Source organism: Garra rufa, chromosome 24 (assembly GCF_049309525.1).
Source record: "Garra rufa chromosome 24, GarRuf1.0, whole genome shotgun sequence".
In the NCBI taxonomy this organism is placed as follows: Eukaryota; Metazoa; Chordata; class Actinopteri; order Cypriniformes; family Cyprinidae; genus Garra; species Garra rufa.
In genome coordinates, this window is record NC_133384.1 from 35,678,300 (window position 1) to 35,698,240 (window position 19,941).

The 19,941-nt window shown below is 30.2% G+C and overlaps 1 protein-coding gene across 3 annotated transcripts in view; it reads left to right on the forward strand.

Moving 5' to 3' along the window:
- The window catches only part of mybpc2b (myosin binding protein Cb), a 39,352-nt gene extending 19,435 nt beyond the window's left edge, over positions 1–19,917 (forward strand). For 2 of the 3 annotated variants that reach the window (XM_073830364.1, XM_073830365.1), the window contains 21 exons: positions 52–218; positions 303–435; positions 742–866; positions 1,584–1,689; positions 2,139–2,308; positions 2,431–2,596; positions 2,679–2,785; positions 2,872–2,901; positions 3,122–3,264; positions 4,189–4,348; positions 5,982–6,086; positions 7,884–8,072; positions 8,150–8,284; positions 10,236–10,403; positions 10,485–10,573; positions 10,653–10,848; positions 12,478–12,617; positions 12,904–13,063; positions 14,069–14,205; positions 14,485–14,671; positions 19,363–19,917. In XM_073830364.1, the coding sequence (XP_073686465.1) occupies positions 52–218; positions 303–435; positions 742–866; positions 1,584–1,689; positions 2,139–2,308; positions 2,431–2,596; positions 2,679–2,785; positions 2,872–2,901; positions 3,122–3,264; positions 4,189–4,348; positions 5,982–6,086; positions 7,884–8,072; positions 8,150–8,284; positions 10,236–10,403; positions 10,485–10,573; positions 10,653–10,848; positions 12,478–12,617; positions 12,904–13,063; positions 14,069–14,205; positions 14,485–14,671; positions 19,363–19,388 (2,839 nt within the window). In that variant the 3' untranslated portion in view covers positions 19,389–19,917. The remainder of the gene's footprint in view (positions 1–51; positions 219–302; positions 436–741; positions 867–1,583; positions 1,690–2,138; positions 2,309–2,430; positions 2,597–2,678; positions 2,786–2,871; positions 2,902–3,121; positions 3,265–4,188; positions 4,349–5,981; positions 6,087–7,883; positions 8,073–8,149; positions 8,285–10,235; positions 10,404–10,484; positions 10,574–10,652; positions 10,849–12,477; positions 12,618–12,903; positions 13,064–14,068; positions 14,206–14,484; positions 14,672–19,362) is intronic. The other variant, XM_073830366.1, reaches the window with a different exon arrangement.
- Positions 19,918–19,941: the final 24 nt, after the last annotated feature.

Below are 19,941 nucleotides of genomic sequence, written 5' to 3' on the forward strand. Positions count from 1 at the left end.
TCCGTCTTCCTAGCTGCTTACTCTTGTTTATCACATCACTCTCTTTCACAGAAAAAAGAAACCAGAGCCTGAGGTGGAGATCGACGTTTGGGAGCTTCTGAAGAGCGCTCATCCCAGCGAGTATGAGAAGATTGCGTTTCAGTACGGCATCACTGACCTGCGTGGCATGTTGAAACGACTCAAGAAGATGAAGGTTGTGGAGCCCAAAGCCAGCGAGGGTACGAAAAAGAGAGATCAATCAAAATGAAAGGCTCTGTTCTTCTGTTTGTGACTGTGTGTTTGTGTGTGGGATGTCTCTGCAGCGTTCCTGAGACGACTTGAGTCGGCATACTCCGTAAACAAGGGAAAGAAGATCGTCCTGTCTGTGGAGGTGGCCGACCCTAACGCTGAGGTCAAATGGCTCAAAAACGGCCAAGAGATCAAACCTTCTACCAAGTGAGAATCCAGAAAATACTCGTGCAGTTTCAAAGACACACTTATAAGAAAAGCACTTTCATTTGCTTATTTAGAAAAGGCATTACAAAGATGATTCACTTTTTTTATATTTTTAACATTATATGTGTTAAAAGTGCCTCATGCACCAAACAAAATGCCAAAAGTAACAAAATTGTATAACTATATAAAAGCCTACAGAGGTCATGATGAGAAGCATGGAGATTCAAACTTATTTTAAGGCCTCTGTTAGTTTTTGTCATGTTTAATGTTGTAAGAAAGCATAATATATTTCTCTTTGTATGGCAGATATATAATGGAGGCCGATGGAAACATTCGAACCCTCACGATTAACAAATGTAATCTGGCAGATGATGCTGCATATGAATGTGTGGTCGGGACTGATAAATGCTTCACGGAAGTCTTTGTTAAAGGTGTGTAAATTAACTACCCTTTTTCATCAAATTCATCTGACCAAGGTGTTAAAAGTTTTAAAGCCTTTAAAATTTAAGGCCTGGAAAACTCTTGAAAATAGCAATATTCCTGAAGAGGACAGACAATGTATCTATGAAAATAAGTGTTTATTTTTTTCAATAAGAATCTTTTCATGCATAATTCACGCAATTGAAAAAACATCATAGCCAGAACAGATATGAAACGCTATTGGCTAATTTAAAGTTAGGGTGGGGCTGCTTGATACATCCTGCCCTATCTTCTTGTTTCTGTTAAAATTATGTCACCACAGAATAACGCTATGTGTTTTAAGGCACTTCAGTCGACCATGTATCACAAATCATTTGATTTAGATCAGGACTTTGGAGCAGGTTCTTGAATCAGTCTGCAAACTGAGAAATTATGGTTTGTGAATCATTATTCAGATCAGGATTTCGGAGCGGTTTCGAAAATCTTTTTTTTTTCAGATTTTTTTTTCTTAAACAGTAGAAAACATCAAACCATGAGTGAGATCTCTGATTGAAGTCCTTGAAAATCAAAATAAAGTGCTTGAAAAGTCCTTGAATGTCCTGGAATTACATTTTACAGTATCTGTATGAACCTTGTTTAAAGTAATGAAGTATTCCATTCATCCAAAACACTGTCATAAATACACACCATCATCTTTTAAAAATGTATCATGTATTTTGTCATTACAGAACCACCAATAACCATCACTAAACTGCTGGATGACTACCAGGTCATGGTTGGAGAAAGAGTGGAGTTTGAGATTGAAGTGTCTGAAGAGGGAGCACACGTAATTTGGTAAACAAGCTATGAACTTAAATTAAAAATGGGATGTAAAATAGGATATCAATAATGCTTTTGTTAGACATAACATACTTAAACAATATATAATTCATATGCATAATTCTCTATATGAGATATATATTTATATAATTTGAAGCAGCACAACTGTTTTCAAAGTTGATAATCAGAAATGTTTCTTAAGTAGTAAATCAGCATATTAGAATGATTTCTGAAGGATCATGTGACACTGAAGATTGCAGTAATGATGCTGAAAATTCAGCTTTGATCACAGGAAAAAAATAAATTTTTACAATATATTAACATTGAAAAGAATTATTTTAAATTGTAACAATATTTTTGATTACATAAATGGAGCCTTAGTGAGCATAAGAGATTTTTTTTTTTTTTCAAATAAAAACTTATCTCAAAATTTTGATCAGCGATGAATGTTTGTGTAACTGCAGGATGTTTGAGGATCAGGAGTTGTCTCGAGATGACAAAAGTTCAAAGTATCGTTTTAAAAAGGACGGGAAACGCCACTGGCTTATTATTCAAGAGGCGACACTAGAGGACAATGGGATGTACTTTGTTCACACCAATGGAGGCCAATCGAAGGGAGAGCTCATCGTTGAAGGTAAAATCTGATCTCTACATACATATAACCCTTTCCAGTTTAACTAGTGGTTTTGCAGACTAAAGTTGAAAATCTTCAATCTTTTTTTTTTTTTTTTTTTTTTCCTCCTTGTCAAACCTCAGAGAAGGAACTGGAGGTGCTGCAAAGTATTGCAGATCTTACAGTCAAATCAGCAGAGCAAGCAATGTTCAAGTGTGAGGTGTCTGACGAGAAAGTCACAGGGAAATGGTTTAAGGATGGCGTGGAAGTTCTGCCCAGTGACCGTATCAAGATTTCCCATATCGGCAGGTCAGCTTTCAGACACATGCACATGTTTACTTGGCTCAGATGTAACTGTACAGGTTTGAAATATGTGTGCGTTTGACTTCAGGATTCATCGTTTGACTATTGATGACGTCAAGCCAGAGGATGCTGGAGATTACAAGTTTGTCCCAGACGGTTATGCACTCTCAATCTCTGCTAAACTCAACTTCCTGGGTGAGAAGGAAACTATATTGAGCCAAACTATCAGATTTGATGATTTGTTATGAACATACATAATCAGATCATTCTTCTTCTTTCAGAAATCAAGATCGACTACGTTCCCAGACAAGGTAGGACAAAGACATAGACACTAACTTTATGCAACTGGCCTAGGCAGGGCTCTACGTTTCCTTTTCTTTTTAGGAGCACTATATTTTTTCATAGTCGCATGTAGTAGTTTTTAGTCACAAATGCGAGTGAAATGGTAGCACTGTATCACTGGCAGGATGCTCCTTCTGACTCTCTAATCACACTTGCCTGTATCCACTTACTTTGTCTTGCTCTTTCAAGATCCTCCTAAGATCCATTTGGATGTTGCCGGTAACATGGTTTCTCAGAACACCATCATTGTTGTTGCTGGTAACAAACTGCGTCTGGATGTGGAGATCACTGGAGAACCTGCTCCCACTGTTTGCTGGATGAGGGGAGACAAGGTACACATATAAAATGATGACGGGTAATCAGTAGTGATCATTTAAATAATTAATAGTGGATAATACACATGCTTCAAATATGGATGCATCGATATGGCATCTCTACCAGGGTTAGTGTTAACTAAAACAAAAGCTGTTTAAAAGAATGTGTCATTTGAAATAAATTAAATATAAATATTAAGAGAAAATGCCGAAAATAAAATTGGAAATGTTGCCTGGGCAGCTAACTGAAATAGGTTTGCATTTAAATGATTAATGAAAATGATTGACTGGAAACAGAAGCTAAAGCTGAACTAAACTAAAACACTAAAATGAAAACAAATTAAACCTAAATAGTAATATTTAAAAATAACAATACTTATAAACTAACTCAGAACAAACAAGAACAAACTAATACAAATAATACCATTAGGAAAAAAATACTAAAAATGAAAATAAAATTATATAAAAATTAGTGCCATATTACAAAACTTAAGTTCTGTTCAAACAAATAATTTCGATTAATCGCATCCAAAAATATTCTGTGAAACATTGGAATAAATAATTTATACATGCTTATAGCCAGGGTTTTAAGTGGAGAATATAATATACAGAAATATTATTTTATTTTATTTGTGTTTAACAATGTTTTGTGTATTTGTGATCAAAATAAATGCAGCTTTGGTGAGCAGAACAGACTTCAAAAACATTTAAAACTCCAAGCTTTTGAATGGTAGTGTATTTATGTGAAATCAATAAATACATTTTACTTGGACTTTTTTAATGTCACTGGTATTGTTTTGACAATTATAGACGGAAAACCATATAACAAAATGTTTTAGTTTTAAATTTTAGATTTATATACTCTTTGTTTGTAATGTGTTTTAAAAAGCTACAATTGTTTGCTAAATTAATAAATAAAACGGCTGTCCCTGTGTGTCACAGCAAGTGACAGATGCAGAGGGACGTGTGCGTGTGGAAAATAGAAAAGACCTCAGCTGTTTCGTCATTGAAGGAGCAGAACGAGAAGATGAGGGCAACTACACAATCACTGTCACCAACCCCGCAGGAGAGGACAAAGCCAACCTATTCATCAAAATCGTAGGTGTGTTTCCAGCATGGCCTCTTTCTTCCTGCAGATGGCACTGTGATTCTGACCAGTAATATTAACAAAAGGACTTCTGCTGGCTACAAACCCTACAGCAGGGCTATTCAATTAGATACATTTGAGGGCCGGATTATCGAACTGGAAATTTGAAGCGGGCCAAGACAATTACATTGAAATGCATATTCACTAAAATTAAATAAATATTACAAACACCAACATCTATAAATAATGCTGTCTGTCAATCAATTGAAAAAATAAATAAAAATCACATTTTTTTCTATTAATCATGAATAATCGCATATTTATATATTTATACTGTCATAATTTCACAATGAATCTCCAAATTAAGGTAGAAACAACAAAGTATTTCAAAATATGTGTTTAATAGCATCTTTTTACCAAGTAGCCTATTATTAATGAAGTATTGATATCAATATTACTGGTGTCTCTATTAAATTAATTTTCTCTCAGTTTTACATATTAATTATGTCCATTCAACATTACAGTAAAATTGGAAGCCCAACATTTAATAGGCTCTGAAATATATAACAGCTTTTAATTTAGGTGATTTTAAAACGATCTTTACATAAACTATAAATTGTATATGCAAAAAATATACAGATTTATAATCGTAATTTTATGTTTTTAATTTTAAATTTGTGTTTGTTTAACACAAAGTATATTTTGTCCATCAAAATAACATTCAAATTGGATCATAAGAGCTATAAAGTGCTTAAAATGGTTTTGGAAAATGCTTGAAAGTCATTGAAAAGTGCTTGAATTTCTCTCTCAAAAGGTTGTACAAACCCTGAAATTAATACATTCGACTTTGCTTAAGTTGGTGTGACTTCTAGTTGTTTGACCCACATCAGCGCTGTTAATAACATAATTCTGAGCAGAATTTGAATGATTCTCACTGATCTTTCAACAACCTTAATTTATTCTGGGCGAAATCAAACACTTTTCACTGGATCTCGCACTGTGCAGTAACAGAGTCGCTAAATCAACTTTGGTTCCCGAGGCTGTTCTGAGCTTGGACAATTGTTTTGGCGTTGCGGTCGGAGCTGATAAACGGTCCGCGCTGCGCAACTCAAACGTGGCGCTTTTTGGTTTCTCTTTCGCTTTGTTTGCCGTTTAATGTTTCTCATTTGAAACAGAAATAGCAGCGTGTATGAGTTGAATAACGCAATGGTCGCGCCTTTGCGACCGCTCACAAAATTTAGTCGCACCGGCAGAAAAAATGCGACCATTTGGTCGCAGTCTGGAGCCCTACCAGCGCTTGTCAAATCTGCCGTCTATTGATGTTGCGATCTCCGGTAGATTGTTGTGGTTCTTGGCTCTCTCGCTTTTCTTTTTTGGCTGGCCCGCCGCCTAGTGGACAAACTAATTAGTGCAAAAACCATTCAAGCCACCTGCTGCTCCCTCGGGCCGGACGAAGATGATTGGCGGGCCGCATTTGGCCCGCGGGCCGCCAATTGAATAGCCCTGCCCTACAGCGACCTCTAATGAGTGAATCACTGTTAGTGTGAAAGCACCTTTAGGGTCTAAATGCACATTTAGATTTACATTTATTCAAGGTAAACATCTTATCAGCTCATGCCATCTATCTAAAGTCTGTGCTGTGTTGCAGACGTTCCTGATCCTCCCGAGAACGTGAAGTGTACTGGAGTAGGAGAAGACTGTGCCACTATTATCTGGGAGCCTCCGAAGTTTGATGGAGGAGCACCTTTAAAAGGTAACACAACACTCACACTCACCTGTAAATACTGTTAAAGGTAACACAAACACAGCATTTAACACATTTTGAGGTAGTGTTGCACGATATACCAATACCCTGCTTTAAAAAAAAACGGTATGATTTTAAGAAAGCTTACTTTAAGAAAACATTTTGATAAAAGCCGTATTAACACTGTTAGGTAAGGTGACCAGATTTTTAAAATGAAAACTGGGGACATTTCCTAGTTAAGTGGTTAAAATAGCACTGATATCTCACTTGTGATTATTTATGAATTAAAAATGGGGACAGTTTTTTTTTTTTTTTTTATTATTGTTGTTGTGGGTTCCATATATTACTATCATAATTGGTAATTACATTGATGTTTGAGGATCAAAATTAAAACTGAATTTGAGAAAAATAATAAAATGTATTTTATAGGACCTTAAAATGTCATTTTTGTTAAACTTTTAAGAAATTGCTGTTAAATCATGTACATTTCATGATTTTATTTAATCAGGTATATTTTTTGATTAATATTTTTTAATGTAACCATTAAAATAGAGTCTAGAAAAATTCAAAACAGGAAAAATGGAATGCAGAAAAATTGTAATGATTTGGGAATAAAACAAATTTCATATGGCCCTATTTATTTCATTTGTGTCTCTGTTTGATCTCACTTGTGTGATTATCTAATTATAAAATGGGGACAATATGTTGTTGTTGTGGGTTCCATATATTAATATCATAATATCACAATATCATATCATATACAAACAAAAATGTAAAGGCAGCAACCCGTCAAGTTAAGTTAAACTTGACATAAATATAATTTAATGTAATAATAGTACTACTACTACTAATAATAATAATACAAATATTATTAATATTCAAATATTACAAATATTCAAAGAATATTTACCAGAAAAATCATTTACCAGAATTTATTTACAAGAAAATTGAAAAATACACAAGACAGAGTTCTGAAATGTTTTTTAAAAAATAAATAAATAAATTATATATATATATATTATTATTTATTTTTTTTATTTTTTTTTTTTAAATAAAATTGAGTTCGTCATTATAAATTAATGATACATGCTTTAGAAATCTTTAGAAAATTAAAGAGAAAATTAGAAATTTAGAAATTGCTGTTAAATCGTGAATGTTTCATGATTGGTATAGAAAAATTAACTGAATTTGAGAAAAATAATAAAATCTATTTTATAGGACCTTAAAATTTTATTTTTGTTAAACTTTTGAGAAATTGCTGTTTCATGATTTAATTTAATTAGATATGCCTTTTGATTATTTTTTACATTTATAAACATTAAAACAGAGTCTAGAAAAATGAACAAAATGGAATCCAGAATTTTTTTTAATAAATTTGGAAAAAATAAAACAAATTTCATATGGCCCTATCTATTTCAATTGTGTCTTTGTTTGATTGTATTTGTCCTTTAGTTTGTTACTTGCATCTATGTTCTTATTATTAATAACAAAGACAAAATAACAAAAATTGACTATACCATGATATAAAAGTACTATATCATGAAATAAGATTTGGCTTTATCCTTTTAGCTCTTATCAAAGTTGCAAAGATCTCTACATACCTGTAGGCTCAGTAGTTTTAAAGGGGGATGAAATGCTTTTTTTAATACTTAAAATAACTAAAATCTCCATTTTGATCATCTGTTATTCATTTACTTTACCTGCCGTTCTATGTTTTTGTTTTAGTATTTTAGTCAGGTATTGTAACTGAGTCTATTTAGAAGTAATCACTGCTTCGTCACAATCTGTTCTGCTTCTGTTTCCCAGGCTATCTGATGGAGAGAAAGAAGAAAGGATCATCCAGATGGACTAAACTTAACTTTGACGTCTATGAGAGCACGACATACGAGGCCAAGCGCATGATTGAAGGCATTCTGTATGAGATGAGAGTTTTCGCTGTCAATGGAATCGGACTGTCGGCTCCCAGCCTCAACTCTAAACCATTCATGCCAATCGGTGATTAAAGATGGTGCTGTTGCTTAGTTATGAACTTTTGAAGTCTTCTGTTTTAACTCTTGATTTCTCTCTCTCAGCCCCCACCAGCGAGCCCACAAAGTTGATTGTTGATGATGTGACGGACACCACGTGCTCACTGAAGTGGTTGGCTCCTGAGAGGATCGGAGCTGGAGGGTTGGATGGATACATGATTGAATTCTGCAAGGAAGGAGGTCAGTCACCTGCAGGAATCATTCTGAGTTAAATGATTCTGGGCCTAAACCCAACACTATATGTGACCCTGGACCACAAAACCTTGTCTTAAGTAGCATGGGTATATTTGTAGCAATAGCCAAAAATACATTGTATGGGTCAAAATTACAGATTTTTCTTTTATGCCAAAAATTATTAGGGTATTAAGTAAAGATTGTGTTCCATTTTGTAAATTTCCTACCGTAAATATATCAAAATGTATTTTTTATTAGTAATATGCACTGCTAAGATCTTCATTTGGACAACTTTAAAGGTGATTTTCTCAATATTGTGTTATTTTCTTTATGATTCGGCCCAATATTGTCCTTTTCTGCAAAGTTTCTTCAAGAATCAATCAGGCTATATGTGGATATATAATGCAAGATAATAATTGGACTGGGTGATATAGCTTATGAAAATCTCTTATTTAGTCTCCAAAGCAATATTTGTAATTTTTTATATAATAATAAAAAAAAAAAAAAATAAGAATTAAGTTTTGATTATGTTTTAAATATGTATTGATATTTATGTTTTTGCTCTAAAAAGGTTTAAAAGGTTATTTAAATCTGACATAATCTTACAAATTCAAAATGCTTAACGTTACAACCAAAATAATAAAAATTTATTCAATGTTTTATTAAAATGAAATAATTTTTTTATTTATTTGAAACAATATTTAGTAATAAAAAGCAGTATTTATTTATGTGCATGTATGTAAATTAAACAATAAATATAAAAAACGTATATTATTACTTACTGTAACAACTTTTCCTACTTAATTTTAAATGGGAGTCTTTAGTACTCCCATGAGGACATCCCCTAATCCTTTTTAATAAATTAATGATATACTTATTTATTTATTTATTTATTTATTTATTTATTTATTTGAAAAATACACTACCAGTCAGAACTGTAAGATTTGTAATGTTTTTTAAAAGTCTCTTCTGCTCACCAAGCCTACATTTATAAAATACAGCAAAAGCAGTAATATTGTTACATTTTACTATTTAAAATAACTGCTTTCTATTTGAATGTTTTAAAATGTTTTCTATTTGAATTTGTTTATGTAAAAAGCGTCATTGCTCTAGTCTTCAGATTTTTTTTTTTTTTTTTCTTAGATTTTTTTATTATTATTATCAATATTTAAAACAGTTGAGTATATTTTTTCAGGATTCTTTGGGGAATAGAAAGATCTAAAGATAAGCATTTATCTGAAATAAAAAGGTTTTGTAACATTATACACTATACTATTCAAAAGTTTGGAGTCAGTATCATTTTTGGTTGGGGGAAAGAAATTATAATTAAGACTTTTATTTACCAAGAATGCTTTAAATTGGTCAAAAGTGATGATAAAGGCATTTATACTGTTACAAAAGATTTCTATTTTATATAAATGCTGTTCTTCTGAACTTTCTATTCATCAAAGAAACCTGAAAAAAATTCTACTTTCAGCATGATAATAATAAATGTTTTTTTTTTTTTTTAACAAGAAGCAAATAAGAATATTAGAATGATTTCTGGAGGATCATTTGACTGGAGTAATGATGCCTAAAAATCAGCTTTGAAATCACAGGAATAAACTACATTTTAAAATAACTAAATATTCAAATAGAAAACAGTTATTTTAAATACTAAAAATATTTGTTTTTGCTGGACCAAATAAATGAAGGCTTGGTTAGCAGAAGAGACTTCTTTAAAAAAAAAAAAAAAACATTAAAAATCTTACTGTTCAAAAATGTTAAACAGTAGTGTAAATATTCAATCTTTTTAGTAAATGTTTCATTTTTAATTTAATTATTAGTATTCATGCATGTATTGTAAATTTGTAAATGTTAATAATGTATTTATAATTTTTATTTGTAATTTCACTGTTTGCTTTTAATTTTTATTAATAATCCCTTTTATATTTTTTTCATTGTCTCTGTGTGTCAGAAACGGAGTGGCATCCTGCTAACACGGATATCATTGAGCGTCAGAGTTACACGGTGAGAAACCTTCCCACTGGCGAGAAGGTGAATTTCCGTGTGGTTGCAGTGAACATAGCGGGCCGCAGTCCTCCTGCATTACTTGGGCAACCGGTCACCGTCAGAGAGATCATGGGTGAGGAGAAAACAAGATGCATGAAAATAATGTTTATCTCTTGCAAACCTGTTCCTTAGTGATGTTCTCCTCTCCTTTCAGAGCATCCTAAGATCCGTCTGCCTCGTGAACTCAGAACCAAGTACATCAGGAGAGTCGGAGAGAAAATCAACCTTGTCATCCCCTTCCAGGTGTGTATGTTAAAAATATGAACTGCATCTATGATAAAGCACATCGCCTCAACAATAAACAAGTGTTTGTGTTTTTCAGGGCAAACCTCGTCCTATCGCTACATGGCTGAAGGACGGCCAGCCTGTGGATGAAAAGAAAGTAGGTGTCAGGAACTCGAATGTCGACTCCATCCTTTTCATTCGTTCTGCTGAGAGAGACCACACTGGGAAATACACACTTATCTTGAAAATTGAAAACATGGAGGACTCAGCCACCATAGACATCCGAATTGTAGGTAAGATGACATGTAGATACGGTTTTAACCATCTTACATTATTTATTTATGAATATCATTAACAAATAATGATTGACCAATAAGGATTTTCATTGGCTGATGCTGATTTTGGTATATAAAAAGCATAGTGGCTGAAATAATAGTGATATCTAATGCAATTTAATAATAACAAATGCATTTTTTTCCCACACAACATTTACAATTATTTTACAAAATTCAGTAACAATTTTTTTTCATACCTTTAAAGTACAAAATCCAATCTTCCAATCTTTTTGTCAGTCGAACCACTTTGATGTAAAATGTTTAATTACCCCCTAATTTTAAGTTAATATTTTAATAATTTTATAACATTTGCAAGTTTATGGATGTCTGATGTTCGAATATGATTACATGACATGCAGGTAAACTAAATATTAAATTTTTAGTTATTTTTAATGTTTTTATTATACAATTATTTAAATTAATTAATTATTTTAATGTTTTTATTATACAATTATTATTTAAAATAATTAATAATTTTAAATTTTTCATTATTATTATTATTTTTTTTTTTGTAAATTTAAAACATTTTATTATTATAAAAATAATTGTAATTTTATATTTTGAATTTAATTATTATTCATTTATTTGGTTTATTTAATTATTTATGTGCATATAAATAATTTTAAAAGTATATATCAATTTTAATTTTACATTTTACAATATACTTATTATTAATTTAAATGTGGAAATATAAATAATTTACAATTATTTCATGTTACATTTTTAAGATTTAATTCTCAGTTAAATCTTAAAATTATTAAATTTTTATGTAATTATACAAATTATACATTTTAAATTAATTTTATATTTTGAATGTAATTATTATTAATTTATTTAGGTTATGTAATTATTTACGCAAATATAAATTATTTTAAAAGTATTTATTATTTTAATTTTACATTTTGGATTTAATTATTATTCATTTAAATGTGGAAATATAAATAATTTACAATTATTTCATGTTACATTTGTAAGATTTAATTCTCAGTTAAATCTTAATGTTTAATTTTTTTGTAAATATAAATCATTTTAAATAAATATATTTTAATATTATATTTTGAATGTAATTATTATTAATTTATTTAGTTTATGTAATTTATGTGAATATAAATAATTTAAAAAAATATGAATGGAAATATGAATAATTTTCAGTTATTTCATTTTACATTTTTAAGATTACATCTTCTCTTTTATCTTAAAATTATTAATTTTGTATGTAAATATATAAAGCACTTTAAATAAATTCATTTTATATTTTGAATATAATTATTATTTTATTTAGTTGGTTTAATTATCTACGTAAATATAATTAATTTTGCAATTATTTATTTATTTTATATTTTGGATTTAATTATAATTAATTTATGGAAAATACATAATTTAAAATTACTTAATAGTGAATTAATTTAATTTAATTCTTAATTAAGTTAAATTCTAATCCTATGAACCAAACCTCCTCCAGTTCCCTCACGAATCCCAATTTTGCGAAACTTAAATAGACAGCTCTAAAATCTCCCCGTCTTATCGCTCACGCGCTGACCACTGATTTACTCCAGAGACGTTCATCAAGTTCATCTTTTTTCCCAGATAAACCCGGCCCTCCAAGTCATGTGCAAGTGACTGATGTTTGGGGTTTCAACGCAGCGTTGGAGTGGAAACCACCCAAAGATGACGGCAACTGTGAGATCACTGGGTACACAATCCAGAAAGCAGACAAGAAAACCAAGGTGAGAGATCTGATCTCCATTCATCCACCAAAACACTTTGTTACCCAAAAAGAAGTCTGTCATCATTTACCCACCCTCATATCTCTCTCTGACTTCAGAAGACTAGTAATATGGCCTACTGTTTTAGAGATTTATCATCTTTTTTTGATCTCAACAGCATCCATCTATTTACGATAGGGTCTTTGGAACAACATGAGGGTGAATAAATGATGACAGAACTTTTATTTGTTGGGTGAATGACTCTGTTTATCCATCACTTCGTCATGTGTAATGTTCTCACCTGTAGGAGTGGTTCACGGTGTATGAGCACAATCGCCGCACTAACTGCACCATCTCTGACCTTGTCATGGGAAACGAGTACATGTTCCGCATCTACAGCGAGAACCTCTGCGGACTCAGTGAAGATCCCTGCATGAGCAAGAACACCGCTGTCATTGCCAAGACCGGTCAGTGTGGTGAACGCCATACATGTTAGGAAAATTTCACAACAATAGTGAAACTTACAGATGCTCAACTGCTAGCTAACTAATTCATTTTGCTTATTAAAAAAGGTAAAAAAAATATATAAAAATAAATAATAAATTATATACACTACCAGTCAAAAGTTTGGACACTTGACTTAATTATTATTATTTTTTTACATTTATAGTCAAATATTAATTATTTAAAAAAAACAATACAATATATATATATAATTTTTTTTTTTTAAATACAAAAAAACATTTGTTATCCATGGGAAAAAAATTCTTAACTTTATTTAATTATTTATGTGAATATAAATCATTTTAAAAGTATGTATTAATTTTAATTTTACATTTTGGATTTAATTTATTATTAAAATAAATTATTAAAATATGAATAATTTACAATTATTTAATGTTACATTTTTAAGATAAGATTTGCTCAATTAAATCTTACAATTATAAAATTTTTATGTAAATATATAAAGCATTTTAAATAAACTAATTTAAATTTTATATTTTAAATGTAATTATTATTAATTTATTTGGTTTAATTATTTATGTGAATATAAATCATTTTAAAAGTAGCTATTAATTTTAATTTTACATTTTGGATTTAATTATTAGTTGTGGAAATATGAATAATTTACAATTATTTAATGTTACATTTTTAAGATAAACTTTTCTCAGTTAAATCTTAAAATTATTACATTTTTATGTAAATATATAAAGCACTTTAAATAAATTCAAAATGATTTGATCCCCCACTGATTTTGTACATTTGCCCACTACGAAAACATACATTTGTATTTATTTACTTAAATCCCAGCTTTTGTAATTTAATAAAATTGTGCATTCCTATAATTAATACAGTAGTACATTCACACAAACATTACATTGTCAGGACTGTGTTTGTTAGATATAATTTTAGTACTTTAATATCACATTTTTATAGACTTTAATGTCAATTTCTCTATGTCACACTCTCAGATTTGACACTGAAACAAGCTCCCTTCAAGGAGAAGGACATGACCTGTGCTCCTAAGTTCACCGCACCCCTCGTCGATCGATCTGTGACTGTCGGCTACAGCATGGCTATCAGCTGCGCCGTCAGAGGCTTGCCAAAAGTAAGACAATGATGATCATTTTTAACAGACATACTGAGGACAGAGTCTTTGTCTTAAGCTCAGTATGTTGTTATATTTACTATTGGAAAAATGTACCTAAGAGATATCACCATATTTCCCAAAATCATTAATCACGTTCGACATCCTTCCCGTCTCCACAATCCACTGTAAAAAAAAAACAACAAAAAAAAACATAAAATGAAATGTATTTAGTTAATAAATAAACACTAAATTTCACCTCTGAGCAAAGCAATTTGACCTCTTTGTGTTTCTGTGCAGCCAAAGATCATCTGGATGAAAAACAAGATGATAATAGGTGACGATCCAAAGTTCCTGATGCAGAATAACCAGGGGGTTTTGACTCTTAACATCCGCAAACCCAGCGCCTTCGACAGCGGAAAGTACACTTGCAAGGCTGTAAATGACCTCGGAGAAGATGAGGTGGAGTGCAAATTGGAAATCAGAGGTAATATACATGCACACTGGAAAAAATTGATGTAGAAACAATTTTCAAGGAGAAATTTCTAGTAAATTCACAAATATTTACAAAGAAATTAAATATGAAATTTTGAAGTAGAACATCTTTGCAACTTCATTTACAACTGTAAAATATTTTAGCTATATATAAAACCAGTTTAAAGTAGCTTTGATATATTAGTAGCAGTAGCCCAAAATTTTTCTTTCATGCCAAAAATTACTAGGATATTAAGTAAACATCATGTTGCATAAATATATTTTCTAAATTTCCTACCAAATATACTGTATATCAAAACCGAATTTTTGATTAGTAATATCCATTGCTAAGAACTTCCTTTGGAGAACTTTAAAGGCGATATAAAGGCTCAATATTTAGATTTTTGCACCCTTAGATTCCAGATTTTCAAATAGTTGTATCTTGGCCAAATATTGTCCTATCCAAACAAACTATACATCAATGGAAAGCTTATTTATTCAGCGTTAGGTGATGCAGTATTAATCTCAATTTTTAAAAAAATACCCTTATGACTGGTTTTGTGGTCCATGGTCACATATTATGAGGCAAATGTCTTAAAGGAGATTGTTTTTTTTTAACATTTCAGGATTTTTCTCCCTATAGTGGACTTCTATGGTGCCCCAAGTTTGAATTTCCAAAATGCAGTTTAAATGCAGGTTAAAAGGGCTCTAAACAATCCCAGCCGAGGAACAAGGGTCTTATCTAGTGGAACGATCGGTTATTTTCCAAAAAAACATATAAAATGTATATACTTTTTAACCCCAAGTGCTCATCTTGTCTTGCTCTGGCTGAACTCTGTTTTTTCCAGTTCAAGACAGTTAGGGTATGTCGAAAAACTCCCATCTCATTTTCTCCCTCAACTTTAAAATCGTCCTACATCGCTTTTTTTTTACCTTTTTATAAAGGGTGTTTAATCTTCTTTGCATGTTCACTTTGCAAACACTGATTTTGAAATGACTTTTTTGAAGTTGAAGTTGAGGGAAACTAACTGTTTTGAACCAGAGATGCACAGACTACTCATGCACATCGCGGAGAGAATCAAGACAAGCATTTGAGGTTAAAAGTATATAAATCGTAATTTAAAAAAAAAATAACCAATTGTTTTGCTAGACGAGACTCTTCTTTCTCATCTGGGATCGTTTACGGCCGTATTTGGGATCGTTTGAAACTGTATTTAAACTGCATTTTGGAAGTTTAAACTCGGGGCACCATAGAAGTCTGCTATATGGAGAAAAATCCTGAAATGTGTTCCTCAAAAAACAAAATTTCTTGAATAAAGTCCTGTGTGGAAACAAGAGTTGATTGTTTTAAACGCAGTACTCGAGTAATTCACTAGAGGGCGCATGTAGTACAGGGGCGCCTTCAGTGTTTCCTTAATTAAACTGCTGTGTCATGTTTTCTGACATGCTTGTGTCCCCAGTTAAACACTATTACCAGGGAAAGCTCTGTATAACATTAGAATCTGTCATCAGACAACATCCAGCTGGAAACTTACTCAACACACACAAAGAATATGAGCAAACAAAGTTACGCAACTGAACATCTCTTAGGCAAATCATTGCTGGAGGAGGATGAATACATTTAAGGTGATTTATTTTAATGTATATGTGTCATACTGACAGCACGCAAGCTTTAGATGCAGGAAACAATTAGATGCTTTATGGGTTTCCAACTGTGCAACATGTTGCAGCAAGATAATTAAAGCAGGAAAGTCATACTTAATTTCACATTTCTCTTTTTAGTAATGCCACTGGCTGGCATTTAAAATAGCACATTATCATAGTGCTGCATTTGAATTCTGCACGCAGAACATATAAAGTAGATATTATGCACATTTTGTGCTCATTCGATTCACTCATCTTCACCATTTACAGTTAGGTATCAAAAGCCTGCTTGTTCATATTTCTGCAATTCATAAATCCATTAATCTGGTTAATATAACGTATATTGTAAGTTTACATTATATTTAACCTTCTTTTATATTTAATTTAGTAAATTTTAGGGATATCTAGGGATTTTTTTTACATTTAAATTTTTACATTTCTTCAGTTGCATTTAAGAATATTTATAAAAATGTTTAAATATGAATTATATTTTAGCCTATTTTTGGGTATTTTTACACTCTTTTCATGATAAAGACATTTATCCCTAAATATTTAAATATGTATTAAATTTAGCCTTATTTAAGGTATTTTCATTTTTTTGAAATGAAGGACATTTATCCCTAAAATGTTAAAATATGTATTATATTTAGCCTATTTTGGGGCATTTTTAAATTACATTATTGTTATGTAAGGACATTTATCCCTGAAAATATTTTAAAAAGTATTATATTTAGCCTATTTTAGGGCATTTTACATTACTTGGATAACATTTAATAACATATATCCCTAAAATATTTAAATATGAATTATTTTTGGGCATTTTTAAATTACATTATTTATATTTAAATATGTATTATATTTAGCCTATTTTGGGGCATGTTTACACTATTGTCATGATATTTAAAGACATTTATCCGTAAACATATTTAAATATTTATAAAATTTTGCCTTATTTAAGGTGTTTTCATTTTCTTTTTTTTTTAAGGATATTTATACTTAAAAAATGTTTAAATATGTATTATATTTAGCGTTATTTAAGGTATTTTTAAACTGGTTAAAACTGAAAAACATTTATCCATAAGTATTTAAATATGTATTAAATGTAATCTTATTTAAGGTATTTTTAAACTGGTTAAAATTTAAAGACATTCGTCCCTAAAAATGTTTAAATATGAATTATGTTTTAGCCTATTTTTGGGCATTTTTAAATTACACTATTGATATTTAAATATGTATTATATTTAGCCTATTTTGGGGCATTTTTATACTATTGTCATGATATTTAAAGTCATTTATCCATAAACATATTTAAATATTTATAAAATTTTGCCTTATTTATTTTATTTTTTAATTTTTATTTAAGGATATTTATCCTTAAAAAATGTTTAAATATGTATTATATTTAGCCCATTTTGGGGCTTTTTTTTTTTTTTTTTTTTTTTACATCATTTTCATGATATTTTAAGACGTTTATCTTTAAAAATATATTTAAATATGTATTAAATTTAGCCTTATTTAAGGTATTTTTAAACTGGTTAAAATTGAAAGACATTTATAGCTAAAAGTGTTTAACTATGTATTAAATTTAACCTTATTTAAGGTATTTTTAAACTGGTTAAAATTTAAAGACATTCATCCCTAAAACGTTTAAATATGAATTATATTTTAGCCTATTTCTAAAGGCATTTCTAATTTACATTACTGATATTTAAATATGTATTATACTTAGCTTATTTTTGGACCTTTTTTCAATTACATTAAGGATATGTAAGGACATTTATCCCTGAAAATATTTTAAAATGTATTATATTTAGCCTATTTTAGGGCATTTTTTCATTACTTTAATGACACTTAAGAACACGTATCCTTAAAAATATTTAAAAATGTATTATATTTAGTGTATTTTAGGGATTTTTTACATTTCTTCAATGGCACTTAAGGACATTTATTCCTGAAAATGTTTAAAAATTAATTATATTTGATCCTATTTTGGGGCATATTCAGCCTATTTATGACATTTTTACATTTCATTTATGGACATTTATCACTATAAATATTTAAATATGCATTATGTTCAGCCTATTTCGGTCTATTTTTACATTATTTTGATGCCATTTGAGGACATTTAACTCTAAAAATATTACAACATTTATTATATTTAGCCTATTTATGACATTTTTACATTTCATTTATGGCATTTAAGGACATTTAACCCTAAAAATATTACAACATTTATTATATTTAGCCTATTTATGACATTTTTACATTTTATTTATGGCATTTATAGACAATTATCACTATAAATTTTTAAATATGCATTATGTTCAGCCTGTTTTTGGGCATTTTTACATTATTTTCATGACAGTTAAGAATGTTTATCCCTTAAAAAATGTAAATATGTTTTATATTTAGCACATTTTTAGGCATTTTTACATTTCATTTATGGACATTTTCACTATAAATATTTAAATATGCATTATGTTCAGCCTATTTTGGTGTATTTTTACATTATTTTGATGTCATTTAAGGACATTTAACCCTAAAAATATTACAACATTTATTATATTTAGCCTATTTATGACATTTTTAATTTTTTTTATGACATTTATCTACATTTATCACTATAAATATTTAAATACGCATTATGTTCAGCCTATTTTGGTGTATTTTTACATTATTTTGATGCCATTTAAGGACATTTAACCCTAAAAATATTACAACATTTATTATATTTAGCCTATTTATGACATTTTTACATTTCATTTATGGCATTTAAGGACATTTAACCCTAAAAATATTACAACATTTATTATATTTAGCCTATTTATGACATTTTTACATTTTATTTATGGCATTTATGGACATTTATCACTATAAATATTTAAATATGCATTATGTTCAGCCTATTTTGGTCTATTTTTACATTATTTCCATAGCATTTAAGGACATTTAACACCTCAGATTCTCATTTAAGTAATGCTAAAACATCATCATTATTGTTTTATGAGTAATAAAAATACACAGCATCTCACAAATGCTTTCTCTCTTTCCTGAATGCAGCTACGCCAATAGAGAAGAAGGACTAGGACGAATGACAGCAGCATCAACAGCAGAGATGAAACGGATGGGAAATGACATCGACTGAGTACGATCTGCCATAAACTTCTGTTTTAAAGTCATTTGTGTTTGCCAGATTCTCTGTGTGAATGAAATAACTGACGACGGCTCACGCGTTCTTATACTCTCGCTCTGGTTTTGTAGCTTTTGAAGGCTTTGAATAAACGCTCGGTTGACTGCATTAAGCCCCAGTGAGAAGTATTTTTATCAAAACTATAGCAACCGGTGACGTTGTGCTACAGACAATTATGCATGTTCAAAAACAATGGCTTTAATAGGGACTGCAAACACAGATCTGTCGACATATATCCTAGAATCAAACTGGTTCTGATCTAAGTCTATTATATAAACCGATTGCATATCTTAATGCTGTCTAATATGATTAAATTGCTTCATTTTGATAGAATATATGCACCCCAAACTGCATTGTATGTGTAACTTGTATGTGCATTTGTTGTGTTGCAGAACAGAAAATAAACTACTTTTATGACAACCTCACATCACCGATTTTACAACACATCC